This window comes from Phoca vitulina, unplaced genomic scaffold, assembly GCF_004348235.1.
Source record: "Phoca vitulina isolate PV1807 unplaced genomic scaffold, GSC_HSeal_1.0 scaffold12, whole genome shotgun sequence".
NCBI lineage: Eukaryota > Metazoa > Chordata > Mammalia > Carnivora > Phocidae > Phoca > Phoca vitulina.
In genome coordinates, this window is record NW_022589715.1 from 44975392 (window position 1) to 44999408 (window position 24017).

General features: G+C 37.3%; 1 protein-coding gene across 2 annotated transcripts in view; it reads right to left on the reverse strand.

Moving 5' to 3' along the window:
* The window catches only part of STON1 (stonin 1), a 114469-nt gene that overhangs the window by 28691 nt on the left and 61761 nt on the right, over positions 1 to 24017 (reverse strand). Inside the window, exons 1-6 of one of the 2 annotated variants that reach the window (XM_032411011.1) lie at positions 21135 to 21160; positions 18491 to 18592; positions 18178 to 18301; positions 9912 to 9967; positions 7772 to 7856; positions 6134 to 6720 (exon numbers count right to left, since the gene is read on the reverse strand). In XM_032411011.1, the coding sequence (XP_032266902.1) occupies positions 6134 to 6720; positions 7772 to 7856; positions 9912 to 9967; positions 18178 to 18301; positions 18491 to 18592; positions 21135 to 21155 (975 nt within the window). In that variant the 5' untranslated portion in view covers positions 21156 to 21160. Of the gene's footprint in view, positions 1 to 6133; positions 6721 to 7771; positions 7857 to 9911; positions 9968 to 18177; positions 18302 to 18490; positions 18593 to 21134; positions 21161 to 24017 lie in introns of those variants that run through there. The other variant, XM_032411012.1, reaches the window with a different exon arrangement.

Genomic DNA, 24017 nt, shown 5'->3' on the forward strand with positions numbered 1-24017 from the left:
CCAAGTTTTGCTAAGAAAAAATAATAAAAAGTTTCACAACATAGCAACTTTTTTGATGGTGCCAACATACAAATGATGATTAAAATCAAATGCTAGCTTCCGAGAAGCATTCATATTTTCATCCTGTTCAATGTTAAAGGAAAGTTACTGCTGATTCTTCTATGAATTCCAGCTGAATGTGAAGAAATGCCATCTAGTGCAGATGACGTCATCTGACAGAGGCACTACTTCAGCTTTCTTTCTCTGCTCTAAGACACGGCAGCTCAGTAATTTCCAAGATTCTCAGCTTCACGAAGGTCTCTTCAATTGTATATGGCTTCTGTGTTTCGGTAATACAATAAGCAAACACATAGGAGGCTTCAAGATAAAGTTTTGTTTGCCAAATCCAGTTTCCAATCCTTTCAATTTAAGCTTTCTTTTAATTAAAGAACGGCGTTTTTCCAATGGCTAGTGAGGACTAACAGAACTTCACACCTATATGTGGGGATAAATATAAGAGAAACCTAAGCTATAACACCCTTTTCACATTTTCTAACTAAACTATGTAAAATTGAATTGCCTATAATCATAATGGCATCGTACATCTGCATTCCTAACAGAAATTTAATCCAGATATTTACCATAACATAATGAGTGGCAATAATGGTTACCTATTACCTGATCATGTACAATTGCATCTCATGTCACTCCATTCTTATCTGGCATGAAATGTACCTTATTTTGACAAACACAAAGAAGTATTTTGTTAAATTGGCTTTTTTCCTATAAAGAAAAATATCACATCTGGTTTAAAAATCTTTGATTTAGGAGCGACACACAGTGACTCAAAAAATATTTGCTCAGTTAACTGAATTCTGAATTCAACTTACTATTGATATGACTGATCTTTTAGAGGAGTATCAGAATGGATTTGAAAGAAAAATTAAAGCTCTTGAAGTTATATATTCTCTTACTCCCTCACTCCATCCATTTTTCATTCATACATTGATCTAAGTCAGTGGTTCCTAATCTTAACTACGTTATTACAAGTACCTCAGAAAGCTCTTTAACACTAATGAGTGGACCCTATTCCAGACTAATTAGATCTAAATCTCTTGGGGGTAGACTGGAACTTTTTAATGCCCCACTGATTTTATTTATTTGAGAGAGTGAGAGAAAGAGAGCACAAGTGTGGGTAGGGGCAGAGCAAGTAGGAGAAGCAGACTCCCCACCGAGCAGGGAGCCCAAGGCGGGGGGGGGGGGGGGGGGGTGGCGCTCAGCTCAATCCCAGGACCTTAGGATCACAACCTGAGCAGAAGGCAGACACCCAACGGACTGAGCCACCCAGGCGCCCCTAATGCCCCAATGACTGTAATACTTAGCCAGGATTGAGAACTACTGAGCCAAGTAATTAATCATAGATCTTTTTCTTTAAAAGCTTACATTTTAGGGATGCCTGGCTGGCTCAGATGGTAGAGCATGTAACTCCTGATCTCAAGAGTCATGAGTTCAAGCCCCACCTTGGGCACAGTATATTCTAGTATACATGAATGTGTATACATTCTTAGGCGCTATGTATACAAAGATTAATAAAATGTACCTCTCAATGCAAACAGGACACTTTAATGTATCTTTTAACTACATTATGACACACACATGCTTAAGGTACAATGATAACACAGAAGAGATATAGCCAGTCCAAAAATGAAGGGCGGGGGGGGGGGGGGTAGAGAGGCACTGAAGTAAAATCTCTGGAGGAAGTATTAAGTGGCTAAGAAGCAACTAGCCAGAGAGGAGGATGGGGAGGATGGGAGGAGAAGATTCAGGCACCAAGCAGAGGGAATAACAAAAGCAATAGAGAGGAGGATACGCCAAGGTTAACGGAGAAGCACTCACAGTTTTGCATTCCCACTAAAGTAGTAGGCAAAAATGATTTGCAACGACATGGATGGAACTGGAGGGTGTTATGCTGAGCGAAACAAGTCAGAGAAAGACATGTATCATATGATCTCAATGATATGAGGAATTCTTAATCTCAGGAAACAAACTGAGGGTTGCTGGAGTGGTGGGGGGTGGGAGGGATGGGGTGGCTGGGTGATAGACATTGGAGAGGGTATGTGGTATGGTGAGCGCTGTGAATTGTGCAAGACTGTTGAATCACAGATCTGTACCTCTGAAACAAATAATACAATATATGTTAAAAAAAAAAAAAAAAAAAGAAGAAGATGATAGCAGGAGGGGAAGAATGAAGGGGGGACATCGGAGGGGGAGACAAACCATGAGAGACAATGGACTCTGAAAAACAAACTGAGGGTTCTAGAGGGGAGGGGGGTGGGAGGATGGGTTAGCCTGGTGATGGGTATTAAAGAGAGCACGTTCTGCATGGAGCATGGGTGTTATACACAAACAATGAATCATGGAACACTACATCAAAAATTAATGATGTAATGTATGGTGATTAACATAACAATAAAAATTTAAAAAAATAAAGTAGTAGGCAAGAAATGAAGAAAAAGTAAGTAAGAAACCCTGGCAGAGAAAGAACATGGAGGTCCTTGCATGCCACATTAAGGAACTTGAACTTTACCTTGCAGGTAAATAACCATCAGTGACCTGTTTAGCAGGCTGCATTCTGGGTAAATCTCTGGTAGTCGTCAGAAGCCCTGGGATAACAGCTAACACACTCTAAACACTACCACGTGCTAGGTAGTGTGCTGCTGAGCACTTCCCCCTGATCATCTCCTGCAATCCTCCCACGGGGACTCCACCGAGGATACCATTACCCTTATTACATGTGAGGAGACAATAACTTGCCCAAGTCACATAGTTATTAAGGGACGCAGAAGGGATCAATAATTCTGATCCCTGAAGCCTAAGCCTTTAACTTCTAAAATGGATGGACTGGGAGGAGTGGAGTGAAAAAAGCAGACTACAGGCTAATAAATTAGTTAGGAGACTATTATATTATCTTAAATGAGAGACAATGAGGACAACGGCAGGGGAGATGGAGAAGAGGGAAGAGAGTCCCGAAATACTTAGCACTGAAGTTATGAATAAAGTTATCAAATGACATGATTTAGTCTTAAAAAGGAATGAAATTCTGACACATGCTATGACCTAGATGAACCTTGAAAATCTTTTTCTAAGTGAAATAAGCCAATCACGGAAGGATAAATATTTTATGATTCCAGTTATGAGGTATCAAATTCATAGAGACAGAAAGTACAAGTTAGCAGGGGCTGAATGGAGGGGTAATGGGAAGTTATTACACAATGGGTACAGAGATTTGGCTTGGGACAATGAAAAAGTTCTAGAGATGGATAGTAGTAATGGTTGCACAACCATGAACGTACTTAATGCCACTAAACAGTACAGCTAAAAATGGTTAAAATGATAAACTGTATGTTGTATACACTCTACAGCAATTTTAAAGATAATTTTTAAAAAGCATATGATATAAGGAGAATAAGAGGGAAAAAGAGCCAAAAGTTAACTGTAAGTCCTTAGCGTGGGAAACCAGCTGGGCAGTGGTACCATGCAGTGCCTCTGAAGAGGACCAGTGAATTACTGTGACATTCAGGTAGCACTGTCTAGAAGGCAAATAGACATGAGAATAAAGCTCAAGGGAGTAATACGGTTAGAAACCTAGTCATCAACAAATAGGTGGTATTTAAAACCGTAATAATCCATGAGGTTGCCCAAAGAAAACTTCAAGTAAGAAGAGAAATGGTCTGAGGACAGAACCTTTGTAAACAGGAGAGAGACATAAAGAGGAGCTCAAAAAGAAGTTAAGAGGTTGCAGTCAGGTAAAGAATTAAAAGTTGAGGCAGCAGAAATGACAGTATTTGGAGGTGGGGCAATGACGATGATGGGGAGGGCAGACAAGAGATAAAAAATAGTTAAAGATGATACATTACCACACCCCTCTCTCTCCTACTCCTACTTTTTGAGTTCAAATAAAAACCTGAGTTTCTAGTTCTCTGTAGCCTTCTAAGACTATAAAACAAAATTTCCACACATAAGAATAACCTAACATAGTAATACATACTTTAAAATAGGAGCACATCAAAAATTGTCAGGAATATATTTTATGCAACAGTAAGAATGTTAAACCTACATAGAAACTAGATCTCTGGTAGTCTACACAGGACAAGTAAACATGTACTTAATTGTAACTTGCTTTAAGCAATAAGAATTACTGAAAAGCTACTTTAAAAAAAAAAAAACCTATTTATAATTCTTTCGAAAATTTTATCAGCATAAACTTTATCAGATTACTACTATTTGAAAAGTCCCTGCTGTGTATTAATAAAAAAAAACACCTTATGAAGTAAATACTTTTGACTATTTGGATGTTTGTGTTTTAAATATAGCTCTATTTTAAAACTAACCAAAGAATTATATGAAAAGTTACCTGATTTATCTCATGCCTACAAAGCATAATAGCACTAATCTAAAGCTTAGAAGCTATTACAAACTCTATACAAATCATCTCTGATAATCCTAAAAATTATGAGGTTGGTTTCATGCCCAGTTTACAGACTTTAACTGAATTTCAGAGAGTAACCTTACATAGCTTGTTTGTAAATGGTCAATCTGGAATTTGAACCTATTGTGGCTTCAACCTAAGTTCGCGACCACTATCCCCTAAACAATTCTTGATTAATCCCCCTTAACTAATCTATTTTGCCCTTTCAGAACAAAGTACAAGGTGACATCTCATAAGTAACAGGAGAATAAGTCCTTGAATCATCACACCAAAACTCTGCAAAGTTCATACAGAGTTCAGGAGAAAAATGCGTCCAAAAATTTTAAGTGATGAAAACACACACTTATTTTAAATTCACAGTTATTTTTTACCTCAAAAACAAATGTTTCCTAATTATGAGTTTAGCCTACATTTCTCAAATTTTATAGATTATGCGGAAAATATAATGAAAAAATACTCAAAAAACATTTTAATCTTTATACTCTATACCAAAACTCAACTTGCTACAAGATTTTGAACAGGCGGTGGCGCCTGGGTGGCTCAGTCGTTAAGCGTCTGCCTTTGGCTCAGGTCATGATCCCGGAGTCCTGGGATCGAGCCCCGCATCGGGCTCCCTGCTCTGCGGGAAGCCTGCTTCTCCCTCTCCCACTCCCCCTGCTTGTGTTCTCTCTCTCGCTGTGTATCTCTCTCTGTCAAATAAATAAACAAAATCTTTAAAAAAAAAAAAAAAGATTTTGAACAGGCTTCATCAAACATCAGAAACTTTCTAAAACAGGTCCAACAGTTTCTGACAGTCATTTTCTTCATTCATTACCCTTCACTGTACCCAGTACCTTCCCCTTCCATCTAGGAAAATGTTAAAGTAGCACTTAACTATCCACTGCTACAGGTTTGTACAGCAGTTCTAGAGGACCACTAAACCATTAGCTAGACACATAAACATTTAATTAGTTGGCATATGTGACTAAACTGTATAAATGGAGTTAGCTGTAAGACATATTTCACATATGTAAAAAGAATTCAGTATTTTTTCTAAATTTTACCATCCAAAATTCTCCATGAATCTGTCTGCCCTCACTATGAATTCCTTGGAAATTAATAATTCGAACCTATTTTCAATACGCAAAGTTAATTAGAGGCTATTTTTTAGTAGTTTGAATTCCAAAAGACATTAACTCATATTTCAGCAAGCAGGGAGAAATAAAGTACTAGCAAGATAAGGGAAAACTTTCTTATGGGAGTTTAGGAAAATTCTGTAGAGCAACTTTTAAAAAAATACTTTGGACCTCTTTTGCATATTAAGAATTACCTCAAAATATTCATTTATTTTCATTTAATTACTAGGATTGATCTCTGGGTCTTTTAAATTTATACACAAACAAACATCCTCACAATGTAAGGGAGAGGTAAAATGGATTACTTTAAAACAAATCCATTTTCTTTGAAGACTCTTCTAATTCATTAACTGAAATTAAAAGTTTGAAATGCTGGGCATTTATAAGAACTGATAGCTATATTAAAAACAGTAATAAATAATCTTCTAAAGGAAAAAACAGAACAGAACACTTATACTTCTGAGTACCTTACAGCTTAAAAAAACCTCAGGATGTCAAATCACCCACCACTGTCTGTCCCCTAATACCATTCACTTCAACAGAGAACTACCTTCTCTGAGACAGGTAGGCTGCTGGGCTCCTCTGTATTTCTTGGCTGCTTTACAGAACCACATCCAAACATCCTATTTTTAAGAACACGAAGCTGAGTATCAGACATGTGCTGGTGCTGGGCCCCCTGTCGGCCAGTGGAGAGGGGCCCACCATTCAGATTTTGAGTCATGCTGCCTGCAACACCGAGCACTGGCTCCCCGTGCATGTCTGTCTGAGAGACCTGTGGAGGAAACACAACACCTGGAAGACGGATATACTGAGAGCTTTCCGGCTGACTCAACAAAGCTTCAGACATGATTTCACGCTCATTTCCAGGAGGAGCAAGTATATCACTGGTGGCATTTTCTAAATGTTTCCTATCCACTGTCCCAGAATGAAGAATTGTGGGTTGCTGGAGCACAGTTTCTATTCTCTTTGATTTTTCAGCAGTCGCGTGGAAAGAACATGGGTTCAGTCGTGGAACACTGGTCTGGATTATTGAAGGCTGCCCGAGCTGCTGAAATACTTGCTGAATTGGATGGAGAATACTTGCTCTTCCAGAAGTCTGTGTCACCATAATTGGTACATTGACTTTATAAAGGTGACCTCAAAAAGGAGAAAACAATACCTTAAGTATGATAGAAACCTAATTTCCTCTAAAAAAAAAAAAAGAAACCCTCAGGCACAACAGGCTGTCCAAAAACACATCAATATGCTCATAGTTATCTCTACGAGTTCTTATTTTATTCTTCAGATTGTGTTTTCGACAATAAACATGTATTACTCTATTCTTACCAATGAAAGCCATCTCACTTGAACTCTAGCCTTTTCTTACTATTGCTTATATGGCACATTTTGAGATACATATAGGCCACTAATATTTACTCCATGGACCTATCCCATCATCTGATAAATTACTATGTTACCAACCCAAATTGGGATTTTAATAAACATAATGGAGAATGTATTTCACGTAAATTTAAGATCTAAGATACCATGTAACTACTATAAGACAATGCTATCCAAAAAGAGTTTAGTAATTTCAAAAGCTATCAAATCCCCTCCCCCACTTTTTTCCTTTAAAACAACAGTAAAAAGGAGGAGGAAGAAATTTATTTTTTTGAGCACTGAGTTAGGTGCTTTAAACGTTGTAAAAACCTAAAGAATAGATAGGATTCTCTTTCAAATCAAGACAAAGTACTCGAAAAAGCAAAGTTTGGTTAATCTCTAAACTTCTTGGATATTCTATTACACGATCTCCAGGAAGAAAGGAGGCAAAGGTTGATCAATGTCATCTTTAGTCTTTCTGGATTAGAGCTAGCAGGGACACAGATATGTTATTTTGTATTTGTCAAAATTTAGATGACTGATTTGAATTTAAAAAACATATATAAAGCATCTTTTATAATGTTGGGAAAGAGAAATGGGAATAAGTTACAGGACAGACCTAGGACAGTGTCTTTTATGGTAGGTTGCCCTCCACAACAGGAATAACCACCATTTATTATTGTTTTTAAAATAAGTTGTATTAAAAGTTCCTGTAACTTCAGTAACTTCTGGTATACAGTTTATTAAAAATCATGAAAATTAACATCCAGCATTCAGTACCAATGCTAAAAAAAAAAAAAAAAGCACTTAATGGGGACTATAGTCTTACCAGATGCAGTCTGCAGTGTCACACCTGCTGGTACATGGATAGGATAACCAGGAAAAGTGAAGCTTGCACTAGAGTTTGAGGTGCTCTAGATATGAGAAATTTAATTAGAAAGTTAGAAAAAGGCTTTCCTTTTATCTCTTTTTCCTGATCTCACAGGGACTAAAAAAAAAGTCTGATTCAGGACAACAGGACAATGGTTGGACATTTAACATTGGGGCTAAGTTCTTTGAACAAAACAGCTTTTCAATATTTGATTTAGATCATCTCATTAAGGATAAAAAGAATTCTGTTCTACAGCTATTCACAATGAAGCCAGTAAAGTCTTAGTAAACAGTATGAACACTGACTCCTATAACTTCTCCACTACACAGGTTTGCCCGAGTCCGTGATCCTCAAATTGTCAGATACGAGAACCACAGCTGTTTATAGGAGTCCTCTAATCCGTAGGTTGATCACTAATGGTACTTTAAATTAGTTAATACAACAGCGTACAATTTTTTTTTTTTTTAGAATAATTAAACCTCAGGGGTGTCTGGGTGGCTCAGTCGGTTAAGCTCAGGTCATGATCCCCCGATCCTGGAATCAAGCCCCGCTTTGGACTCCCTGCTCGTTGGGAAGCCTGCTTCTCCCTCTCCCTCTGCCTGCCACTTCCCCTGCTTGTGCTCTCTCTCTCAAATAAATAAATAAAATCTTTAAAAAAAAAAAAAAAAGAATTAAACCTCAGGGTTTTTAATTTTTTCAAATACTAAGTCAAAAGACAAAAAAGTTTTTGCCTACCAGACCTACAAAAATTTCTAAGATTGATTAGTAACACCCAGTGTTGGTAAGGATGTGATAAAAACCAGTTTTCTCAGACCACTGCTTATATGAGTATGTATGTACCATCCTTTTGGAGGGCAATTATATAATATATAACCCAATTGAAAACATGCATAATCTTTGACCCAGAAATTCCACTTCTAGGAATGTATCCTCATTACCTGATTATCACACAAATACACAAAAACTTATCTACAAGTATAATCAATTATATTAGGAAAAAAAACTAAAAATAATTTAAATGTCCCTTAATAAAATATCAGTTAATGAAACTGATACATCCAGTAAGGTCAATATATAACTGGCAGTGAAAAGGATCCATCTATATTACTAAGTAAAAACATTACAGAACCAGCACAGAGAATGAGCCTACTTTTACCCTGAAAATTAATGTAATTTTCACAAAAGAATGCTAGATGGATATACATCAAATAGTTAAAACAGTTATCTTTGGGGTACAATATTTCAGGGCTCTTTCACTTTCTACTTTATAAATTTGTTTTTACTATTTAGAAGTGTATTATTTCTTTAACCAGGAGAAAAAGTAGTCCCTAGAATTTCAAAGGCAGATGTATTTTTCAGCAGATTGGTCTCCTCTATCAAAAGCAACACCATTCTTTCCAAAAATCCTGGTAAGGGGTGTGGTTTTGTTTTTAATGAAGAAATGCTAATTAATGGCCCACCAAACCTTTTGGCCCAGAAAGTGGGCTGAAAGAAGATGAAAAACAATGGATTATATACCACTGGAGAAAGGTAAAAGAGGAAAAGTGCTATTTTTCCCCACCTGAAAACTACTCAATTTTCTATATACAAGTTGTAATTTTATTTTTTGCCCCAAATCTTTGGGGAGAAACCTATACTCTAAATCTCTACAACACAAAGATAAAAAATGACCAAAATACTCCACTTAAATAAAAAGAACTATTATGTGGCTCAATTTATTAAAAAAAAAAATCAGAAAGTATCAACATCATCTATTTAGGATCTACCTAGTATATAACATTATACCATGTATTAAAACTCCATAGAATTTAACTTCAGAAATTTCCTGAACTTGTAGATACTAACAATAGTATTTATAGATACTACTGCTAACAACTGCTCTGGAAGACAGGAAAAGTTGGTAAAGAAAATGTCAATTCTGAAACTCCTCAGTTTTTGCAACATGTATGTTTTAGAAGTTATTCCTGTCTCCCCATCCCTTACTATATCTTTTCTCATTCAAATGGGGGATTACGAATACATCTATGCCCAGCCTCCTGCTACCATTCACTGAAAGTAAGGCATATACTTAAAAATATATATCAAATAGGCTACATACCAGTTCTGCTGTAGTAAAACTGGGAAGAGGTCTACCAGCAGGAATAACTAATGATGCTGTATAGAAAACAAAATAAACATTATACATTCGTTACAATTTGCCAGTTTCATAAAACTGCTAAGTATAGCTTGGGTGTTATACACAAACAATGAATCATGGAACACTACATCAAAAACTAATGATGTAATGTATGGTGATTAACATAAAATAAAATTTAAAAAAAAATGTTTTCCATCACTAACATGTCTGACCATGGTGAATTCTAAACTTCCTAATTGCAAGTGAGATAAATGAATTTAATTATATTTTTCCCCAAAAACTTCAGATAAAGATTTTACAACTAACCTGTTTTAAGTACCAAAAGAAAATATTTCATTGTTACAAAGTATACCATATATAGAAATCCAAATCCGTAAGAAAATACCTAGGTTATTTTTATTAAGTCACTGTAGCACCAGATGTCCATTACAACTTTTGATAGGGGAGAAAAAGTAGTATTTATTCAAGTAGCACATTTCCCAAAGACTGTACTATTGAGCAAAGAATGTAACCCAACATAAACCATTCTAAATTTTATAGGCTCAAAAGAATTTCCAATTCATTCATTTCATGAAAAGTTATTTACAATACTTTAGCCAACTGAGCCAGCACAACTACACAGTTTTAGGAATAAATGAGTAAGAACATGTCCCCACAAGTCTTTGCATGAAACAAGTATGACTACTAAAAAAAATACGAGAACAAATTCCTAGGAAAAGACCACCCCAACCTGCATTAAAGTTGCAACCTCACATATCTTTTCTTTATTACCTACCAATTTTCTATGCTATCTCTTTGTTTATAATACAGCTAAAACATTGACCTAATGGTTGGAAAGGGAAGCATTAAAAAATAAGTGTAAAGAACAAATAGTGACTAAAGTAGAAAGACCTCAGTTGATCAATGTAACCTTAAAGTTTACCTCAAGGTTCATTTTACCTAGCTGAACATGACTATGATAGTATCATTTTGCCTTTTAATAAAAAAGAATGTTTTAGCGTGTTTATGCAGCACATATAATATTAAATGTAATGTTTATTACGGTGTTTTTTCACATACCACATTAAATTGTCCCAAAAATTTGCTGGACACTAAAATGGCTCCATCATGAACAAGTCACTCAGAAGAGCAAATATTTTTTTTAAACTAACCATTCTTCCCACATTAGAACAACAGAAGTGAAGCTACAGAGACTGATGATTAATGTAGCAGAAAATTATTTTTATCCTCTGTTCATCTATGGCTTTGCTTATTAACAGGCATTCTTTTAGAAAGGCTAAATTAGAAAGAACTGGTGTGGCAGAAACACAAGGGTATTAGTCTTAATTAGCTGAAGTGAGCGAAGCTTAAGCTAGTACAGCTGAAGCCATAGCCGGAGAGGAAATAAAAATCTGTTAACACGTTGTCCAAAGCAGTTAAATGAATTTCTTGAGGAAAAATAGCAACAATCCTCCTCTTTTAAATACCTTGCAATAAATCCTAAAGGATAATTCTCTAATCTTATATAAATCAAATAGAGCTATAAGAGTTTAAGAGTTTCTTTATAGTCATCAGAATAAAAGCATTGAACAGTTTTATAGTGAAGTTTCATGCAGCTCCTACTTAATTTTGATACTAAATGCACCATTTGCATACTTTCACAAATTATATATACCATTATATGTGCCTGAAACACGCTTTTTAAAATATTCAAGATAGTTTCAATAACCAATTAAGTTTTAACTGAATATATGTCTTTACTTAAACTAATAGTGTTAGAATTTTGGTCTTCATGTATATATTCTAGAAATATTAAATTTCACAAACAATAGCTTTACGATATAGAAAGAATTCAATCCCACAAATGTAATTTAAGAAGTGTAAATTAAGAAAGAGATAATGTTACATAATAACATTTACAAGGCTATTTTTTTCCTATACAACAAGAAGTCTTTGCTACATTAAAGGCAGTTACTAACTTCACAATTCCTGGTCCTGCTTTAAACCATTACAAATCTTAATATCCAAGTCACATGACTCAAGAGGTGCAAAGACTGGTCAATATTCTTTGTGACTACTCATTAACATATGCCCATCTCTGATAACCAAATTGAATATTCCTCAAATCACATCAAGAACCAACAGCATTGCTGAAATTTTCACCAGATCTAAATTCAAGAACTGGACATGTAGTTGTATCTGAAGGAGTTTGAATGCTCAAAGATGAAAGGTATCACAAACCTCTCAAAATTCCTATTCTTCCCTTTCTTGCTCCCACAATGACTGATGATAGTTTCATCAAAAAACTATGTGACATGAAGACCAAATAACAGATTTGAGTTGCTCTAGAAATAGGACAATCATAGACAAAGTGACTCCATGTCCCAGTTAACCCAGGACAGTCCTAGTTTACACCTATTATTCTGAGGTTATTATTAATGAAATCCCATTTCTCTCTCAAAAGTGGATTATAGGCAAAAGACCCAGAAGAGCCAGTGTCATATTCAAGGAGGAAAAAGTTGGAGGACTGACACTACCCCACTTCAAGACTTACTAGAAAGCTGCAGTAATCAAGACAGTGTTACCTGGTGAAAGAACAGACAAATACATCAATGGAACAGAACAGAGAGCCAAGAAAGTGACCCACATAACATAGTCAACCTGATCTTTAACACAGAAACCAAGGCAATACAATGGCACAAAGATAGTCTCTTCAACAAATGGCTGAACTGGCTATCCAATGCAAAAAACATGAAACTAGACATAGACTTTACACACTTCAAAAAAAATGACTAAACATAGATCAGACCTAAATGTAAAATGCAAAACTACAAAATTCCTAGAAGATAGAAGAAAATCTAGATGACCATGAGTGTGGCAATGACTTTAGATTCAACACCAAAGGTACAATCCATGAAAGAAATAACTGATAAGCTGGGTTTTATTAAAATTTAAAACTCCTTTCAAAAAAACATCAGGATAATATGAAAAGACACAGGCTGGAAAAAAATGTTGCAAAAGACATATCTGATAATAGGCTGTTATCCAAAATACACAAAGAATTCTTAAAACTCAACCATAACAACCCAATTAAATAATGGGCCAAAGACCTTAAAAGACACTTCGTCAAAGAAGATATAAATGGCAAATAATCATATAATATGCTCCACATCATAAGTCATCAAGAAAATGCAAATTAAAATGAGATACCACTACATCCCTATTAAAATGGACAAAATCCAGAACACTGATAACACCTAATGTTGGCAAGGATGTGGAGCAACAGGAACTCTCACTCATTGCTTGTGGGAATGTGAAATGGCACAGTCACTTTTAAAGACATTTTGGTGGTTCCTTACAAAACTAAGCATACAACCCAGTAGTCACTCTCCTTGGTAGTTGAAAACTTACATCCACACATAAACCTCCACACAGCAGCTTTATTCCTAACTGCCAAAACTTGGCAGCATCCAAGATGTGCTTCTGTAGGTGAACAATTAAATAAACTGGCACATCCAGACAATGGAATATTATTCAGTGTTGAAAAGAAATGAGCTATCAAGCCACAAAAAAATATGAGGGAATCCTAACACCATATTACTAAGTAAAATAAGCCAATCTGAAAAAGCTAGATACTACATGATTGATTCCAACTATAGGACATTCTGAAAAAGGTAAAACTATGGAGACAATAAAAATATCAATGGTTGCCCTGAGTTGGTGTGGTAGGAAAGAATGAATAGGAGGAGCACAGAAGATTTCTAGGACAATGAAATTACCCTGTATGATACTGTAATGATGGATACAAGTCATTATAAATTTGCATAAACACATAGTATATACAACACCAAGAGCAATAACAAACTATGGACTTTGGGTGTTTATGGTATGTCAACGTAGGTTCATCAATTGTAGCAAATGTACCTCTCTGGTGGGGGATGTTGATAACTGAAGACACTATGCATGAATGGGGGCAAGAGGTATATGAGAAATCTTTGTACCTTCTCTTAAATTTGTTGTGAATGTAAAGTTCTAAAAACATTACGTCTTTTTCAAAAAGTGGGTTATAAACTATATATAATCACCGTAAGAATAGAATAGCAGTTCTTGCAAACCCCCAGGGGTCCATGAGACCCTTTCAATGTGTTCACAAGGTCAAAATATTTTTATAATACCAAGACAATAAAAATTATTTTTTCACTTCTCAATTTTTTTGTTGACATTTGCGCTTACAGTGCAGAGCACTGATGAGTAAAAGTGAAGGCACCTTGGGGCTCCTGGGTGGCTCAATCAGTTAAATCTCCAACTTCTTTTTTTTTTAAAGATTTTATTTCTTAGAGAGAGACTGCATGTGCACCAGAGGGGGAAGGGGGAGAGGAAGAGAGACAATCTCAAGCAGACTCGCCACTGAGCACAGAGCCCAATGAAGGGCTCCATCCCAGGACCCCAAGATCATGACCTGAGCCGAAACCAAGAGGCGGAGGCTGACTGAGCCACCCAGGTGCCCTAAGCATTTGACTCTTGATCTCAGCTCAGGTCCTGATCTCAGGGCCATCAGTTCAAGCCCTGTGTTGGGCTCCATGCTGGGTGTAGAGCCTACTTTAAAAAAAATTAAAAAAAAAAAGTAATTGGGGCACCTGGGTGGCTCAGGTCATGATCCCAGGGTCCTGGGATCAAGCCCCATATCGTGCTCCCTGCTCAGTGGGAAGCCTGCTTCTCCCCCTCTACCTCCCGGTCCCCCTCCCCCTGCCTGTGTTCCCTCTCTTGCTGTGTCTCTGTCAAATAAATAAAATCTTAAAAAAAAAAAAAAAAAGTGAAGGCACCTTAGCATGAATTAAGGCAGTATTACCAAACCTGACTAGTGGTCACTTTATTTGTTCTCCATCACCGCTCACTCACAGTAAAAAAGAGAAAAAAAAACAGCAACAATAAAACAGTTTCACCAAAGAAGTTCCTGAATGTAACCATAAAGAATTATTTTTATGAAATTTCAACCCTCAAGGATACTTCCTTTTAATATTCTGTGGGATGAAATGGGAAGAACACAAAGCATTTCTGCAGCATACAGATACACAAGGAAGTATATGGAAAAGGACTGGTGCTGTTATTTAAGTTGAGAGCTGATCTCACCTCTTCAAGAAACACTATTTTTACTTGAAAGAATAAGTGACACAAACTATGGTTATTCAGACATGTCTATTTGGCAGTCATTTTTTTTTTTTTTTAATGAACCAAGTGTGCCCATCACTTCAAGAAAAACAAACTGACAGTCTTTATTTGGCAATGGTAAAATTCAAGCTTTCAACTAAAAATCTTAATTTTGTAAACTTTATATCCACCACAGTGAGCCTGATAGCTTCCCAATACTTTTCTGATGAAATGTGTGGTGATATTAATAGTATTTTTTTATCTTGTAAAATGAAAGTGTCAAGTGCGTAACTGAGTGAAACAATATTTTCCAAATAACTAACGTATGTTACAAAATCACACACAGGTTAAGGAGTCCTTCAAAGTGCAAGACACACCAGTGAACTTTAACATTACAAAAAGTCCACTGATTAAGTTTCAGATTCCACCTTGTAACTAAGCTCTCAGAAACTACCACTTGTTGAGTTTTAGTATAGTATCAAGTTACCTGAAATTGCTATTAAAATACCCCTCTTTTTCCAATTATACACCCGTGGAAGGCTAGATTTTCTTCATATACTTTAGCCAAAACTACATATCACAACAGATTGAATTTAGAAATAGATATGAGAATCCAGCTGCCTTGTATTAAGCCAGACATTAAAAAGATTTACAGAAAAGAAAAACAATGCCACTCCTCTCATTAAATACTTTTTGTTCTGGGAAACACTTTTTTTTTTTTTTTTTTGACAGAGAAAGACACAGCGAGAGAGGGAACACAAGCAGGGCGAGTGGGAGAGGGAGAAGCAGGCTTCCCGCCAACCAGGGAGCCTGATGCAGGGCTCGATCCCAGGACCCCGGGATCATGACCTGAGCCGAAGGCAGACGCCTAATGACTGAGCCACCCAGGCGCCCCTGGAAAATAGTTACTTTTAACAAAGATATGTTATTATGTTAACATATAATGAATTTTTTGAATTTATAAAACATTTTTTAAATTTCTCAGCTTTAATCTCTAATATGATAGATACTTAACAACCCACATAAAAGAAAGCTCTTCAAGGTCCTCAAGTTTTAAGAGTGTAAAGGGGTCCTGAGACCAAAAAAAAAAAAAGTTGACAACTGAAGATACAGGAAATGATTAAGCAAATGGATAATAGAGTCAAAGAAAATATGACAGGGCAAAAGCTTTAAAGATAGAACAAAGGCAAATAACTTACTCCACTGTAGATTTAATTTGAACTTGTTATCAGGAGATAAAAAGGCTGTAGAAGTAAGTTAGTTTAGGTTATTTTAATCAGGCTTTCAAAAGCCTACAATGAGAAGATATAATTAAGAAGTACTTCAATTTTATGAGGCTATTTACTTCAAGAATCTTATTATAGGGAACCTAGAAATGAAGAGGGATAAAAACAAGGCCTGTAATGTGTTTTTAAAGGATACATGTACTGCCTTCCTAAACCTTTTCATTATAAATGATGTAGAAAAGAATAAAAACTGTCTTGTTTAAATGTAATTATTTCTATTATTCTAACTTCCAAGAAAGAAAATAAGAATACAGTACAGAATGAAAGCCAGCTAGACATATTAGTTGCAAGACTATTTTGTGATTTAAATCACTGGTAATATTACCATCTTGCGGCAAAATCAAGTACTGCAATTTTGAATGACAACCTGAGAAGTGTTAACTGCTTTTGATAAAAAACAGTCTAGTCTTTCATTCCTCCACACTGGCCACCCTCCAAGTCACTCCAAGATTTAAAAAAAAAAAAAAATTCTTTAAAGTTCTTCAATAAAGAAAAAATGTTATTTAAATAGAGAAATAAAAGGGATGACCTAATAAAATAGTTAAGTTAAAAACAAAAGCATAACAAACAATGAATCATGGAACACTATATCTAAAACTAATGATGTAATGTATGGGGATTAACATAACAATAAAAAATTAAAAAACAAAACAAAACAAAACAAAAGCATAACCAAAACTCTAGAAACTGATGTAAAATGTTTCAGTGTGTCAACTTAGTAATTAAAACTGCTATGGCTAATTCTTATAGAGCAAAGTTATACTTTATAAGCGTTAACATTAGATAAAAGTTAAGTCTGGTAATTCAATATTCATTGTTAACTTATTTCTTAAGTTATAATTGCTGCCACACTTAAATTCTCTTCTTTTGTAATAAACAAGATACTAGCCTCCTTACTATTTTCTCTTCACCTTGGCCCATGTGATTTTCCTTTCAATTTTCCCAAGTGTGCAATGAACAGTCTAGTTATTACTGACAATCCAATCCAAAATCTAATCCAAAATCTACCCTCACTTCTGGCAGACATTAATCTACTTCAACTAAACCAAATAAAACCTATGTGTGTGTGTGCTGGATGTAGACAGACATACACACACACACACACACACACACACACATTAGGATAGCATAAAAATTGTAAGAATCAGAAAAGAAGGAATAAACACTAGAAAGATAGCACAGTATCATTTTTTTTTCTTAGCCACTTTTTTCCAGTTTAAATTGATACACATAATATGGAAAATTATTTCCCTCAAAAGCAGAAGTTTCAAGTCCAAGAAATGAAGAAAAGTACACAGGGTTAATTTCTAGCCATCATTATATAATATCCAAACCATGAAGTAGCCTGAATAATCTCCATATTCTTGTTAACTCTCCATTTTGCTTCCAATACAATAGCAGATTTATAATATATACAACAAGCAAGAGAAAGATAAAGAATGCACAAGCATGCAACCACCCATCTTTCCCTCTGCTTTTTCAGCTAGGTGGCTGGGTTACTCCTTGACTCAACCCAATCAAATTCTCTGAAATAACTAGTGGGTACTCCCAATAGCACAAACAATGTAACTTGTTCCTCTGAAGTAACACTTGGTCATCCTTGTGGACTTTAGTATTTTGAAAAGCTAGCTTGAATAACCTAATTTTGTCGCCAATAATTATGGGATGATGGCTTATTCTGTGTTCATTTAATAGTAATGGTTTTGAGGTCCAAGCCCTCTCACCTTAAGAACATTAGCCTAATATAAAGCCATCACCAAATGAGAATTTGTTCTGAAGACCAAAATAGTACTAATTTACTAGCTATATCCAACCTGTTGATGACTGCAATGTTTGGTGCAAGCTGTTTGGCAATTGAAGGGTGAACACAGGTGAATGGACGCTATTTCTGAAGAAGTCCTCCGTTGCTTTAGACTGCAAAACCTTTGTTTCCCAAAGCTGTGGAGAAAAAAATGTTTGTTAAAAAAAAAAAAAATGGGATATCTACGTCTTTAACTTTAAAATAAAATGTCAGCTGATGGCACAATGAATGGGTAAACATTAAACTATAATTAAGGGGTTAAAACTGTAATTTATCAGTTTTTTAAGAAGAAAAAACAGAAAGGGCAACTTGTATTGTCTACAAACCTGCTTCAAGTCTTTTAAAACTTGTTCCTCTATACCTTCTTCAGCAAATAGATCCCGCACTCCTTCAATTACATCTTCAATTACAGATCTGTAGAGTTTAGGCTACAAAAAAGCAATTGTTAACATTTTAAACTCTCAAGCTTGAATGTATTCAGTGTACATACAGTGTATACTTTCTTATGGTTTAAAGAAAAACCACCATAAGGATTTTTACTAAGTGCAATCTACTCCCAGTATAGTCTTAGCTGTCCATAAATTCTGACCCATAGTCTCAGGCTATCTACAAGGCTGACTTACAGAACTACAATCAAATATGAGATAATAATTCATCAAGATGGTAGGTTACAGTTACTTGGTTTTTCTGTCAGAATTTAAGCTTCCGGGACGCCTGGGTGGCTCAGTCATTGGGCATCTGCCTTTGGCTCAGGTCCTGATCCCAGGGTCCTGGGATTGAGCCCTGCATCAGCCCCACATCAGGCTCCCTGCTCAGCGAGGAGCCTGCTTCTCCCTCTCCCACTCCCCCTGCTTGTGTTCCCTCTCTCGCTGTCTCTCTCTGTGTCAAATAAATAAAATCTTTAAAAAAAAAAAAAAAAAAAAGAATTTAACTTCCCCCTCCTTTTATTTTTTTATTTAAATTCAATTAACTAACATATAATGTATTACTAGTTTCATAGGTAGAGGTCAGTGATTCATCAGTTGCGTATCACACCCAGTGCTTATTACATCACATGCCCTCCTTAATGTCCATCATCCAGTTACCCCATCCCCCACCCCTCCCCTCCAGCAACCCTCAGTTTGTTTCCTATGATTACAAGTCTCTTCTGGTTTGTCTCCCTCTCTGGTTTCATTTGTTTTATTTTTTCCTCTCTTCCCCTCTGCTCCTCTGTTTTGTTTCATAAATTCCACGAGTGAGATCATATGATAATTGTCTCTCTCTGATTGACTTATTTCGCTTAGAATAAATTCATTTAAGGCAGGTGGAAACGAACCTACTGTCTTCAACTTACTTTTTTCTCAAAGAGGCCAAAGGAGTTTTTAGAGCTCACTATATTACTTCCACATATGTGACTAAGTTGCAAGCCATAAGATTGAGACAAGCACTTACAATAGAGTAACCAAAGACTATCCCCCTTCCAAAATACAGGTAGTCCAAAAACTATTGTGAACCACTGTCAAGCAGAAGTACTACTGCACCAAAATGGATTCCTAACAGAACGTAAACAGAACATCAATGAACCATACCCTTCCACAAGATTTGGCAATAAAAACTGTGGCATTCTAGGACTGCTCTTTCATACTACCCAGTAAACACTCTAAATACTCCTGCTCACACCAAGAGTAGTTAGGCTTAAAACGAATCCCTCTAAAGATCCCGGGTAAGCTTCTGAATAGGCCAATCAGTAACACGTTATTCACAGTCCTATCCATTAAGATTAAGTGCCCTAGATTAGTTGCTTCTTCTCAGTTTACCCTGAAAGGCATACTAAAGTGCTACTTCAGTGTTCATCCCAGCTAGCTGGATCACATTTACAGCAAGAGGAAAAAACTCCTAGGGCTAAAAACTTCCTTAAGATCCACCCTGAGTATAAAAGCAGCTGTCAAAAATAAACCATTAGAACACAATTTTTCAAAAGCAAAATAGGTATTGAACATACTTTCTCTTCTGGAACTAAGGTTAGACTTTATACCCTTTCCCTGTTACCTTCATTAGAACTATGTATAGTCCAGGAAGTACATTTTAACCTCTTCTTTTTTAAAAGAAAACACACACAGCCCTCCATAAAGTTCACCATCAGACAAAAGGGTACACAGAGTAAAATTATATTCAAGCCTGAGTATTTTACATATCTTAAAATACATTATCAAAAAATGGATACACATTGAAATAACGTGTCTCTAAAAATGGACCCTTTTATGCTGCATACGTGTACCTGGAACCCATAAAATAACAGACCCGGACAAGCCCACTGCCTTTCACCAAATATGAAGTTTGTTCAGGTGAACTGAAAATAAAGGTGACTCCTCGTTTTTCTCTTTAATTCAGCTTTTTAAAATTGATAGAGCGTTTCACAAGTGCCATTTTAGCCTGTCAATTCTCACTGTAAAGGTAGGAGATCAAGGTTTGTGTTTAATTCCAATTGTATACTTAGGCATTCAGGATGGGGAAATGGGGGTAGGAGAGAACTCAAAAAACATGCGTGGGGTCACACGAAGTATCACATCACTTGTTACTTCAGGTAAATAATATAGCTCCCAATCAACAAAGGCCATGCCGAAAGTAAGAATTACAGTGGGAGTACAACTGAACTCGGGAATTTTCTAAACCCACAGGAAACTGGGAGGGTTAACGCGAGCTTCAGCTCTAACCACCTCCGCCAGACCACCTCAGTGCGGGCGGACTGCGCGGACGAGGCCGTGGTTCCCCCAGCGGGCGGATCCCAACTTCCCGCTCAGCTGCTACTGGTCCTCATCGGCTTCCTCCAACGCGGAGGAGAACAGCCGAGGCCACTAAGGCGAGCGTTTCTGAAAGGCTGTGAAGGGCCAGGAGGGAAAATGTGTGTGCAGCACTGGGCTGCCGTGACACCTGGACCAGCCCTCCCTCCACACAGAGCACAGGCCTAGGGGCCGGGCTGGTCCTCCTTACCACCGGGTTAACGCAGGCCATGACAGCGGCTCCGGCGCCTCTCCCCTCGCGCCTGCGCGACACGCGGTGCCCGAGCGAGGTCTCCTCGCCGCTCGCTTTGAACGCCTTGCACGTTGCCTGCGCAACTACGCAGGGACGCTGGGGGCGGGGCAGGGGAGGAGAGAAAGCTAGTGGGCCGAGCAGGGCTCCCTGCAGAGAGGGAAGAGGTTGGTGTGCATGAGCAAAGAAGCCAGCTAAACTGGGCTGATCAAGTGCGATCTAAACAGCTTTGCACCGTTCAACGGACCCCTGAGGAAACTTTATTTCCTCAGTCTGTAAAGTAAAGACTGAGAAAATAGGGGGGACGCGATGCAGTGGTAGATTCCAGTTCACCTTCAGCTTGGAGGGGGGTTGGGCCAGGGAAATGGGGAGACTAGCGGCTTCTGTCCTCTCCTACCAATTTTCTCCCCTCCCACTACGCCCCGCGCACGGCTGAACTCCAGTAAAAATATAACAAAAGCCAAACTCGTCTGTGATTGATTCTCCAAGTGTAGGACAGCAAATCAGCATCATCTGGGAACCTGTTAAAAATGCAAATTATTGGGCCAACCCCAGACCTACCTAATCAGAAGCTCTAGGGATGGGGCCCAGCATTCTGTAATTTCAGCATGCTCTCCAGATGATTCTGATGGTCGCTGAAATGAGATTCACCGTCCCAAGACAAAGATTCTCAGCTTTGGCCTTCCAGTGAAATCACCTGGAGAGTTTAATAAACATTTGGCACCTGAGTCTCGCCGCAGAGACTCTGATTCTATTATGAAGCTTAGGTGGAGAACGACTGCTAAAATAAAGTCAGCACCAGGCACTACCCAGACTCCTTTTCCTCCTCAGGTAAAAATCACCATCTCTTGACCTGCAATAATTCGCTTCCCCCCTGAAAGGTAGAGCATTTAGGAGCACACCTTGACTAGGACTGAGAGTAAATCTAAGCATAGATAATGTGGAGTCTTAAGAAAAAGTCATCTATTGTCACTACTCTGCCTTTTAAATAGCCTTTCTAGTCTGCAGATAGGTCCTGACTTAACCAGATGGCTACGTTATTTAATGATTTAAAAATCATATTAAGTTTAAAATTGGCTGGGGGCACCTGGGTGGCTCAGTCGTTAAGCGTCTGCCTTTGGCTCAGGTCATGATCCCAGGGTGCTGGGATCCAGCCCCGCATCGGGCTCCCTGCTCGGCGGGAAGCCTGCTTCTCCCTTCCCACTCCCCCTGCTTGTGTTCCCTCTCTCGCTGTCTCTCTCTCTGTCAAATAAATAAATAAAATCTTTAAAAAAAAAAAATTGGCTGTTTATTTATTTGTATGTATAAATTCATTAGAGCTCTTTATGCCCTACCACTCTGTATTTGCTTTGCCTGGGTCAGGTACCTTATGATTTGTGAGTTTCAAGCAGCTGATTTATATGAAACCCTTTAGTAGACTCTGAAATTAAAAACCATCTGAGATTTCCTTTACAAAATGCCAAGAATTTTATATAGTAACTTTTAATGATTGTACCTCTACCTGGCAATTTACTACCAGAAGTATTCAAAATGACTTATCTGTCACCCAAAATAGAAAAGCAGTCATTGATTTCTACTGATATTATAAAATCCAATTAAATTATTCAAGCTGAGAAATAAGAAACCTGAAAGGTCTCTTGTTTTCTAACTTTTCATAGTCAAGTTTTAAGACCTTATTCTTACATGCATATGATTGGTAATCACCTAACAGCGCATTGTTTTTATATTACTTCTTTATATATTTTACCTTTCTCAAGGCTATACTATAGATCATACATATTTTTGAAACTAAATTTGGCCCTTAGTCCCCATAAAAAGTGTGACTTAGAGTTGAATTGTTAATGCTTTTGTATACTTAGTAGACTCAGGGCACAGAGAGGTTATGGAACCTTGGCAGAGAAATGTCAGCAGCTTTCCATTTGCCCCTTGTTGTCTGTCTGAATGGTCACCAGTAGACTCAGATGTAATTTTTCCCCAATAATAAACAATGGCTTTTAGAGGAGGTATACTTTAACCTCTAGGTGAAATCTAGGTGAATCCAAGTTGTATGTCTGCTCTGGACCTGTGGTTGCCACCATCCAAGATGACCCACAATGATCCTCACCTCCTGGCATTCACAACCTTGTGTTGTCCCCTCCCACATTGTACTATGGTTTGTCTGGATGGCCAATAGAATAAAGCAGAAGTGATGTTGTATCACTTCTTAAATGAGGTTAAAACTGACTGTGGCTTCCTTCCTTGAGATTCCTTCAGATCACTCACTTTGGGAGACAACAGAGGTCATGTTGTGAGGACACTCAGGCACTCAGGTAGCGTGTGGAGAGGCCTGTGTGACAAGGCACTGAGACTCGGGCCCATGGCCAGCAAAGATCAGAAGTCTGTAGACAACTACACGAGTAAGCTTGGAAATCGATCCTTCCCCCTTTGGGTGATCAGATTATTTATTGCAGCCCCGATTGACAGCTCGGCTGCATTCCTTTGAGAGACCTTAAACTAGAACCACCCTCTAGGCATTTCATGATTGTCAATCCTGAGAAACTGTGTGAGATAATAAATGCATGCCAATTTAAGCTTAAATTTGGGGATAATTTGTTACACAGCATGAGATAACTAATACAGGACCCATTGTCTGACTGGATTGTGACTAGCGAAGGTTTTGTTTTCCCTCATTGTAATCTCAGCGTTTAAAGTTTTTTGAATACCCTCATCAATCATAAAAGCATTTGAAAAGTATGTAAAAGAATCTTTAAAGACTGATATTTGGTGGCATTGATCCCAGGTTATCATCAAACGAGCAAACTCTTATAGTCATGTGATGGTCATATTTCTTTCGTCAATTTTTCA